Source organism: Salvelinus sp. IW2-2015, unplaced genomic scaffold, assembly GCF_002910315.2.
Source record: "Salvelinus sp. IW2-2015 unplaced genomic scaffold, ASM291031v2 Un_scaffold1827, whole genome shotgun sequence".
NCBI classification, from domain to species: domain Eukaryota; kingdom Metazoa; phylum Chordata; class Actinopteri; order Salmoniformes; family Salmonidae; genus Salvelinus; species Salvelinus sp. IW2-2015.
Window position 1 is genome coordinate 153,068 of NW_019943198.1, and position 11,046 is coordinate 164,113.

Below are 11,046 nucleotides of genomic sequence, written 5' to 3' on the forward strand. Positions count from 1 at the left end.
TATTGTTGGGCTTATATTTTGTGTGTGCCTTAGTAAAGAGCACTATACCCCAGTGGAACTCTCTCTGCGTCTGATTCCTGCACCCACCTAGTCCCGCGTGACACATAAGTATAAAACTAGCAGAGAATATTATGTTCAAAAATATATTGAAAAATGTGCCAAATCAAACATTGTATATTTTCAATATTCATGTTTATATTTTGCAATATTCATAAATGTATGTAAGAAATGTGTTGTTAAAATCAAAATACTATTCATATCACTTAGCAATCGGTAAAGCTTCATATGACACAGACTTTTACTTTGTAGCGCCTACAGATGAAACACTATGGAGTCTTAAAGGAGGCCTGGGTAAGGCCAAAATGTGTTCAATTAATTATTTATCTATTATGTTTTAAGATACAAATGCCAAATATATGTCAATAAAACTTCCTCCAAAGGACCCTTCTATGAATTACATTTTGTGGAGGAAAAAAATCTGGATCTTATTTTGTTCTAGTTTCGTGAGGAATCCTCCTTTATGGAGAGCCGCCTGTAAAGCTTCTCTGCAACTTCAGAGGATTTGCAGTAGCCAGTCTCTTCCCTCACTTTTAATCAGCAACTGATTTAGGATATAATCCAGGTGTGTGCACTTTCTGGGAAATCAATGGCATTAGCCTAATTCATCTGATCTATTACGTAGGCCTACTAGGACAAAAACAAAGTAAGACAGTAAGACAGCTGCACTCAATGACTTGTGCATCCAGATATTAGGGAATCAGTGGATTAACTGTATATTAAGAGAACTCTTGGCAATGGCATAGATTATCATGTATGTAACATTTGTCTACCACTGACRATTCCTAACACCTTAGGAGGAGAGGTGTGGTGCTATAGTGTTTCATTTATTATTATTATTCATAACCATCATGACCATCATTTATTCATAACCATCATGAGGATCGTCATTCTTCACCTGATATTGAAGGACCTTCAATGCAGGAACGAGTGTCTCATATTCAATGCAGAGGTCTGTATTCATAATCCAGTTATCCATGTAGTGCAGGCTCAACCTCCCACGGGCATGTGTGGTGCCCGCTTAGAGACACATTCACACAGTAATTGCATTACYGTCAAAGTTTTTTATTTGTGGGAGATGTGATGTCGCTTAGGTTATAGTTCGTTTTTTTGATTGTTCAGCTTTTCTGTACAGACAGAACACAGTGAATATATGAGTACAGGAATCATTTGGTTCTTTCATTCTTTCACTTTCTGACCATTTGTGCCCAACCTTCCTTAGTGAGCTAAAAATCCCATTGACCTCTAGAGGTTGATCCTCTGACCCTTGCCCTGTCCCCTCTTACCCCACGAGGTGTCTCTGTGCTGCTGCTGACTGGTTGGTATGTGTCGATGTGGGGGGGGGGTGGGGGGGGGTCAAGGGATATCCAGGGTAGTGCATGCATTACAGCAGGGCAGTGGAATGTGCTCTGTTTTGCTTTTTGCCTCCTGCTTGTGCCTTTAAGCAGCCATAAAGGTTAAAGGGTCACTTCTTTCTTTAGCAGCCCCCCTCCCCAGCATTGTCTAATGTCTACTCCTCACTCTTCCTCCTCCTCTAATTCTCTACAGGTGTGAAGAAGCCGCCAGTGGCTCCCAAACCCAAACTCGCCCCCTCGGTGAAGCTCTCGCCTCCTCCCATCGCTCCCAAACCTGATCTTCTCCTCTCCCAGCCTTCCCAACCCTCCCTCCTTCTTACCCAACCCTCCCCTGCTGCGCTAAAGAGAGCCAAACCTGCTGTGGCGCCCAAACCATGCCTCTCCAAACCCTCCGCCCCWSMAGCCCCGGCTTCTCCCCCACCCCYCAGACCCAGAGTACCCCAAACCCCTTCCCAGRAGTGCMGSGGGGCTGGGGACGASAGCCTCTCCTTCCTCAACTCCAGAAACGGGATCCTGTCGCAGCCCATCCTGCGCGACTCGGWCTACATCATTCCTACRTGCTCCTGYGGACTCCAGGACTGCTCCCAATGCAAACGACTAGGGAATGGGAACGTTACAGAGGTCGGGAGCGATACGCTCGGCTCCTGGCCAAACGGGAATGCCACGGAAAGCAYTGGAACGCTGGTAGCCAATCGGCCGGGTAAAACAGAGAACGGAGACAGTGAGRAGAGCGGAGGAGTGACCAACACCCTCCATCTCAGGCTCAAGGACAAACCCCAGAGASAGGAGGGGCAGAGGGATGGAGAGRGGAGCAGGGATGAGGAGAAGCTGCAGGGGAACAAAGAGGAGAGRCAGAGGAACCAGAAAGGACAGGAGGGTCAGMRGTATCAGACTGGKTCAGGGGACCAGTCATGTAATGTTCTTGAGGTGGCAGAAACACTTACACAGACTAAAGCTTCTAATGCAGAACAGACATACACTGACAGCTGTAATATAGACTGCAATGAGACTGACACCATTCCCACTCCCCTCATCCTCCCACTGGAAGTCTCCCCCATTCGCACCCCCCCACAGACAGTCCCCCCCACCCGCACCCCCTCTCAGATAGTTCCACCCACCCGCACCCCCCCACAGATTTTACCCCCCAACCTCGCCCCCTCCCAGGTGGACAGTGAGCCTGACAGCACCCCCTCCCACGCAGACAGTAGTACACAGTGTTCCAGAATACCCAGGTTACCCACTGACCTCACAGTCCCTGCCGCCCCCAGTAAGCCCCTGCCCGTGCCGCTGCCACGCAAGCCCCGTAAGCTAGCCCTGGTAAGGCAGGACGGCCTGGAGGCCAGCACCCATGAGRGGGAGACAAAGAACCGCACACAGGGGGGAGAGGTKGGGGAGACTGAGGGGAKTGGGGGGAGATGTCTCACCTCAGAGAAGGAAGAACACAMCCAGGGAGTGTATGACAGTCCCTCACCCTCCCAGGACCCTGAAGTTGAAGAGGAGCCTCACCCTGTGCCTCCACCTAGACAGAAGTCCCTCTCCCCCCGCCTCCACAGAGCCATCCACTGTCCCCCCTCCCTCAACCGAAACACCTCCCACTCTCTGGACTTGCTCTCTCAGCCTGAGCTTAACGCACTGACCTCAGAGAGAAGAGGAGGAGGAGGGGAGGAAGAGGAGGAGAAGGAAGAAGAAGCGGAGGACGGGTACGGAGACTTTGAGCGCTACCCTATCACCCGGAGCCTGCCCAAACAGATCAAGCTCAGCTGCCGCCCGCCCCCCKTCGGCATGACAAGGAAGGCCAGCTCAGCGGAAGAGGGGGGGTCACCCAGGGCCCCGCCCAGGAAGCCCCAGAGACACAGCCTGCCAGCGGGTGCCCCCCCGTCCATCACCCCCCCTCCACCYCCTCCGCACCACGCCAACACCCCCATGAGGGAGCTGCCTGCCACCCCACAGGAGAAACCAGCCTGGCGCTTCCCAAGGCCCTTCTTCAGCAGGCAGAGCTCCTCCAGACACAGCAGCGGCRGCAGCAGCCRAGGGSCCCCCCARGGGAAAGCAGCTCTKCTGGGGGGGAAACAGAGGGCCCAGTCCTTCTCCTCGGCTGACCTGCTGGCYCGCGCCGACGGCACCAAGAGGAGCCTTTCCTTCCGGAAGCTTCTGGAGCTGCGGTTGTCTGTCAGGATGTTGCCACGGTTACTGGCCAGAAGCGGCSAGTCTCTGGATTGTACCAGCGTGGAGCCGGGCGGRSGGRMSGGGAYGGTGGACCAGTCCRACGRCAGYRCGGGGGTGTCTGGCRGGGATGGAGAGGGGTCGGTRGAGTATGAGAAYGTTCCTCTGTATGAGGAGATACCGGAGTACATGAACCTGCCTTTCCTCAGCGCACGGCTGGGCTGGCCACTYACACACAGTCTGGACCCAAGCACACACAGACACAGTGACTCAGACGTCTATGAGGTGCAGGATCCATACGAGAGCCACTGCGACTATAAGCGACCCCATTCCATTGACTATGAGAGGTACAGCATGTGTGTCACAGTGTGTTTGTTCGTGCGTGTGTATGGTGTGTGTGTGTGCGTGTGAGTGGGAATTCTTTCTTCCTCTGTCTACACACACAAAGGGTCTGGGTTAGGTTTCAACAGAGTGTGTGTGTCATTTTGTTGTCTGATTGCATAGTGCCTCTCGTGTGTCATGGGCAACTTAGGTTTCAACGAATCCAGAGTTACAGAGCTGATCATAATCCTTTGATCATTAGTTGCCTACAGTAAATAACTCAGTTATTACATCATGATACTTTTTGCTACCGTAGTGTTAATGTACCACAACAGTCATAGATGTGTCACTTTTAATGAGCTTTAATGCTTCATGAATCAGATTTCCTGGAAAGAGAGACTCGAGCAATTTACAGTAAATGTTTTGATTTTGAACCTAGAACAATGCCATGGGTGTGTGTACTGTGTTCAGTGGTTTCTATTTGTGTGTGTGTGTGTGTATGTGTACTGTGTCACAGTGAGACTGTAAGTATTGTAGTATTTAGGCCTGTGCCCAGGTTGTGCTTGTGTGAGAGTTAGTTTTCACTTTACAGTCTTGTTCCCACTTTAGTGCTAAAACTATGGATTTACATGGTGGTAAGACCATGTCAGGTACAATGTAACTACATTGTGTGTACTATACCCATTGTTACATCGTATTTACAACGTAGACCAACATGCTGTGTTTGTGTGAGCGTTAGCATTGGCAGGCTGTGCTTGTACGAGTGTGAGAGTTAGCTTCAGTGTTAGCCATCCAGGCTGTGAATAGAGCATTGATGTGCAGCAGGTTGGACTGTTTTCCTGTCGGTTATTTTCAGTGGCCAGAGCAGGAAATATCTGAAAATCGCAGAAACGCCACACTGCACTCTGAACAGGGAAAATAAACCTCCAGCAACCACCAGCCTCTCTCTTTCCTTCTCCCTCCCTCCCACTCTCTTGCTCTCGCTTTCTCATCTCTTCCTGTCCCTTCTCCCATATCTCTCCCTTTCTCTCCTGTTCCCTTTCTTTCTGCCATCTCTCTCTCCCATCTCTCTTTCGGTTTCTCACTCTCTTTCCTATTCTCAGTGAACCCCTTTTTGAATGACTCAACGTAATTTAATATTTTGCTACTGTATTGGACACGAAAATATTGCGATGTGTTGTGGATGAGTGAATGGACTGGACACGGTCCTTGCTAACAAGAGTCAGGCCTCCAACTAGGTTTGCACATTTTGGGATATTCAGAGGTGGAAACCTTCCTGGAATTAAGGGAATATATGGGAATTAACGGAATATATGGGAATTCATGGAATATATGCAAATATAATATAATACCATTTCAATGTAGATGTTTTTGCATTGGATATATTTACATATCATATGGAGACAGAAACATAAACCTTTACCTTATCATAAGTAGACATAATTGCAATGATGAAATCTTCCATTAGAAAAAATGTAATAAAATGTAGTTACGAATTCACTTTAATAATTAGTTGACTCTTCACATGGGATGAGTTCACTGAACAACAAAAGAAATGGTTATTGGATGATCCCCAATGATCCATCGCATCTCCCAAAAACGTTTTCAACATACATGATGATAGTTTAGAAAAAATGATAGTTTTTTATATGATGATTTAGAAACTAAAGCTTTGGTTGTCTTTCCTCTCAGGCTTCCATGTCTTCTCCCTGGACCTCCAATGTCCACCTCTTGAACATCAGACTCTGAGGCCTCATCTTCACTGTCACTTCCAACCTTGTTGAGGATGGCTTGTTGTCAGGCTCAAAAAGCCTCAATTTTGCCTGGATGGCCACAAATTTTTCAACCCATGTATTGGTCAGCCTGTTTGCGTGCTTTAGTGTGTGTGTTTCCAAACAAGGACCAGTTGCGCTCTGAAGCGGCTGATGTTGGTGGGATTTGGAGGATGAGGAGCAACAGGGGAAAGAGTCTCAGATCCACAAAGTTCCTTCTACCCGGTGGCTGATGAGATATTTTGGCACGACTGCCATATTGCATCTCCATCCCAAAGCCCTTGCTTGGAAGTGTACTTTGCCAGACTGCCAAGAACTTTGYCCTCATCCAGGTCAAAGTGGCGAGACACGGTAATGATGACGCCATAGGCCTTGTTGATCTCTGCACCAGACAGAATGCTCTTGCCAGCATACTTGGGGTTCAACATGTAYGCTGCGGCGTGTATGGGCTTCAGGCAGAAGTCTCTCTGCTTTCTGTATGATTTACCTGACCTTCACTTGAACTCTGTTGAACTCTGCATCCAGCAAATGAGTAGATAAAGCATGTCTGGTTGGATGGGTGTATGCTGGGCGAACAACATTCAGAAATCTCTTCCAATACACATTGCCTGTGAGCATCAGAGGTGAACCAGTTGCATACACAGCTCAAGCAAGACATTCATCAGCATTTCTCTGACTACGTTTCTCCATTGAGTCAAAAAACTTCTGATTCCAGGAGGACCATGAGCTGTTGCTATCGATAAGGTGTCTGAATCATGATTTTCACCTCGAATAGCAGTAGAGGGACTTTTGTCAGAGGTTGCTTGTTGTGAGCGCTGAGGGAACTTTATGCACTTGGCCAGATGATTCTGCATCTTTGTTGCATTCTTCACATATGATTGGCACAGTATTTGCAAGCGTACACAGCTTTTCCTTCTACATTAGCTGCAGTGAAATGTATCCACACATCAGATAATGCCCGTGGCATTTTCCTGTTAAGATTAGAAATAACAAGTAAAAAAAAAAAAAAAAATACAGATAGTTAAGCAGTTAGATTAAACAACTCCTTTGTAAGATAAATCTTTTAAAATTAAACATGTATGAATTAACGCTCTTCAGTTAGCAGGCTCAAGCAAGCTAAAACCCACATGGTAGCAAAAACTAACTAGCAGAAATTGTTAACAAGTTATAAATGATTTAAACACACTTTGCTGGTGGCTACTATTTACTAGTTAACAAAAAATCATGTATGTCATATAAAATATATTCACCCCACCCAGTATTGTAATAAAAACTTACCAGAAAGCATGTAGTCTTTGGCTCAGACAGTGTAGTAGTGTGGGCTCAATAGCATCTCATTAGTGTGCAAGATCTTGAGAATCAGCTGTACATGTGATGGAAGAATGCACTGTGCATGCAGAGGGTTGCAATTCCATTGAAATGGGAATAGTTTAACCAAAATATGCCACAAGACCTAGAATTGCCTTRTGTGTATCCCACAAAAAAAGGTTCACTGTTATAAGCTGACTTTTTTTGATGAATTTAAGCAAAATTCCCGTGCTTAACTTTCCATGGAAAATTTCCAGAAATTTGCCGGAATTTTCCGGCCCTTTGCAACCCTACTCCCAACTCACTGTAATCACATCCTCATTCAAGTGTTCTTGTGTGTGTGTTCACCTCATATATCAAAAGGCAGTTGTGTGTGTGCGGTTGTGTGTGTGCAGTGCACGTGCGTGCGTGCTCAAACCAGTATTTTGTTACGCCACTCTGGGGCCATGAGATAAAGGCAGGTCAATCAGATTACTGGACAAGTATAAAGAAGGGCAGCTGAAGGGAAATATTAGACTCAAGAGTTCAGCAGTAAAGAGCTGTATGTAACATTTCCACATATATCTAGCTGCCCAGATCTGGTACTCCAGTTGGATAATATAAGTGTTTATCTTTCACTGTGTGATTTTTGCCCCTGTTTATGTGTGTTTCATCATTTGAAAGATGCTTGCATTTGTGCATGCTTGTGTGTGTGCGTGTGCTTGCAAGCATGTGTGTATTTGTGTGCCGTTGTGGTTGTTTGAAAGAGTGTGTATGTGTGTCGTGAATCTGTAGTGTTTCCCAAGCTTCTCAGCCTGCTTAGTTTATGTAACTAGCCTCAGGCAGTAAACAAGAGGCGCTCTGTGCCTGACCCAGTGTGCAGGAAGGCCTGTCTAGGGAGTGAGAATGGAAGTGAAAGAGAGAGTGAAAGAATGGGAGGAAAGAGAGAGTGAAAGAATGGGAGAAAAGAGGAAAAGATGGGGGTAGGGAAGAGAAACAGGGTATAGAGGGAAGAAGGAGAGACAAGAGGAGAGGGAAAGAGGGGTAGCTGAGAGAGAGAGAAGGAAAGACAAAGTAGTCAAAATAAAGAGAGTGACAGTATCTTATGAGTCCTCCAGATTAGAAAGTAGACAGTACTTTGGGTTTGTTTGGTTCAAAATCCAGCTGTGATAAYATYTCCTGKAWAGGCTGTGAAGCCAAGATGAAAACATTAGTGGCACAAACACATGTTGCTACTTGTGCCACTCAGCAGACAGACCTGTATCAGCTGACTGAAGAGCAGGCTGGTGCCCTGCTGCCAGCAGACAGGCTGTCTGTGGAGTCTTCATGGCAACTATGTTTACTCATGTATAGCTGTGGACAACGTTTTGACATCCGTGCTTCAGGCTGGAGATCATCCTAGTCCCGTGGCTGTAGAGACATCGTGCCAATTACTGTTCCCATAAAACATTAAAAAGTCTATTCAGAAGTGTGTGTACGTGGTATGCTTGCATATACATACTGTATGTGTAAGCGCTCACACACTCTGGCTGATAACCATGAGGATAATGCGGTGACCGGGACTTCCTGTTTTGCCTGCAGGGGCTGGCATGGATTGGATGATGCTCACTCTGAGGAGGAAGTCCACAGCTCTGACGAGGATGACAACAGCTCCACCTCCAGCAAGGAGCACCTGGAGCTGTCAGAAGAAGACAGACAGGTATCTATCTTTAATACACACACACACAACCCGATACACAGTGGATGTGGCGGCCTTGTCAATAAGGTTACGGTAGGGTTCTTTAGATGTGTTTGCTCTGGTAGGTCCTAGGCATGAGTGATAACAGAGGGGATGTTACTGAGACAGAGTGAGGACAGTGATGACAGGTGGTATAACAGGAAAGATATTGGCAGGTGTAACACGAGTGATAACGACACTATCAGACACGCGTCATGGAGCCAAAATGGGTGCTGGGCACAGGGCTCTATGAAGTAAAGAAAGGCAGGTGGGGAATATCACACTGTGCCTGCGTGTGATGGGGCTGTCATTCTGTCTGGGGGGGGTCAGACATAGAGGGTTTAGGGGGCAGGAATAACTCTGAAAATGGCTGATTGCTTTGTCCTGTCTGACCCTATTTATGATACTCTAAAAGCCTGTGTCTGTAACAGACAAAAACACAAGCACACACACACACAATTAGGAGCAGGAGGCCCCTTCAGTCACACAAGGGCAAGGCCACTATCCAAATTAAGACCGCCTCATTTCCACCCCAGACCACTCACTATCAGACTGAAAGAGGGAGAGAGAGAGAGAGAGGGAGGGAGGGAGGGAGAGTGCAGAGGGTAGAGAAGATAGCTGAAGTGGATAGAGAGTAGCGAGGGGAAGAGACGTGTGAAACGGCAGCTCAGCTCTGTTTAGAAACAGCAAATGGGCAGATTATTGTGCCTATGCATACTATAGCAGGACAGTCAGATGGTGGGCTGCAGTGACCTTGTAAGTGGAAGTATGTCTGTAACGTTTAGAATATAGCTAGCTAGCTTTTTTCACTACATTGACTGAATGCTGTGCTTTTCTCTATCTATCTGTCTATCTGTCTGACTCTCTCTCTCTCTGTCTGTCTGTCTGTCTGTCTGTCTGTCTGTCGTTCCAGCAAGAGGATGAGGTGAAGAGGAAAAAGGTGGTGCATATCGCCCAGGAGATCATGAGCTCTGAGAAAGTGTGAGTACCCGAGACACACACAGACACACACACCACCTCTAAAAACAAGAAACGATTCTGTGGAATATTCTCATGATAAAGTCCTTGATTGGGTGTGTGTGTCTGTGTGTCTTTTTYTGTCATATAATGTTTACACCAATCTCCTCTCCCTCCAGGTTTGTGGACGTCCTGAAGCTTCTTCACATAGTAAGTATCAGTTAAGCCGCTGGGCTTTTGATGAGCACCATATCTGTGTGTTAACCGTGTGTTATCTGTGTGTTATCTGTGTGTTCAGTGGTGTTACCCAGCAAGCCTTCGACTAGCTGTGCTGTGTTGCCTTTCTCCCCTGCCCCCGAGGCAGCAGTTCTCAGCAGTGGAGTTGTCTCTGGTAGAACTGTTGCTGTTGTTTTTGGGAGGTATCACACTTAGCAGGATCAGTGATAAACACTGAGATGTAAATCATAAAGGAAGCTAAGGAGTCAAGCATGTGTTGCTAGTTTCAGCTTTCAAGTGGTGGCTTTATAGAGTGGAAACATAGGCTAGAGTTGTTTCATTATATTTAACTACCGGCTAGCTAGCTCACTGCTCCTGCTTGGTGGGAGGAATAACGTCCCCGCTCTGTGCCTGTTGGGGTGAAAAGTGGAGCAGGTAACCGTGACGACAGAGCTGGGTGCTTTGATGTTGGTCTCAGGGGGAGGTGACAGGTGTGTGTGGGATCTCTGATGAGTGTTGTTTACTCACGGTGGTGGTGTTGTGATTACTGTACTGGTCTGGTCTACTGGGCAGGGCTGAGCTGTGTCAAGCTGAGGTGGTCAACTGTACCAGCCAGGTCAAGCTGTTCTGAGCTCTGAAAAAGGATTTGATTTTTGCAGCGGAAGATAGACCTTGTGTTGGATTTCAATGTTTTATTTATTTAATGGAAAAATGATTTAATCCAGCCTTTATTTGTCTCGCATAGCCTAGTCTCTAAAATCTCTCTAAACCCACAATTTGTCTGAGACGGCTGCAGAGTCGATATTAGATTTCCTCTTGGGAGTGGCTTTCAGACTGTCCGAAAGGGGAATCGCAGGTACACACACACACACACACACACTCAGGGCCAAGTGTCGCCCTGTCTGTCTGCCTTAAACAGGACCCACTATGGGATTCATTTTGAATATGGGGCTGAGCATGAGAGAGAGGGAGAGAGAAAGAGAGATGAGAGAGAGACACAGTAGAGGGGGGAGACTTAAAGAAAGAGGTCAAATCACATTCTCCAGTCTCCATGGCCATGGCTGCCCCTGACCACAGAACAGCTGCTTCCTGCAGTGAGTGCGTGGGTGGAGGACCCCCAGACTTAGAAATGCCTCGGCTAATCCTGTGTGTGTGTGTGTGTGTGTGTGTGTGTGTGTGTGTGTGTGTGTGTGTGTGTGTG

General features: G+C 47.1%; 1 protein-coding gene across 1 annotated transcript in view; it reads left to right on the forward strand.

Moving 5' to 3' along the window:
• Window positions 1-10,975, forward strand: part of LOC112072119 (FYVE, RhoGEF and PH domain-containing protein 6-like) — a 16,513-nt gene extending 5,538 nt beyond the window's left edge. The window contains exons 2-5 of the mRNA XM_024139542.2: window positions 1,606-3,922; window positions 8,537-8,654; window positions 9,586-9,653; window positions 9,809-10,975. Coding sequence (XP_023995310.1) covers window positions 1,606-3,922; window positions 8,537-8,654; window positions 9,586-9,653; window positions 9,809-9,854 — 2,549 coding nt within the window. The 3' untranslated portion in view covers window positions 9,855-10,975. The remainder of the gene's footprint in view (window positions 1-1,605; window positions 3,923-8,536; window positions 8,655-9,585; window positions 9,654-9,808) is intronic.
• Window positions 10,976-11,046: the final 71 nt, after the last annotated feature.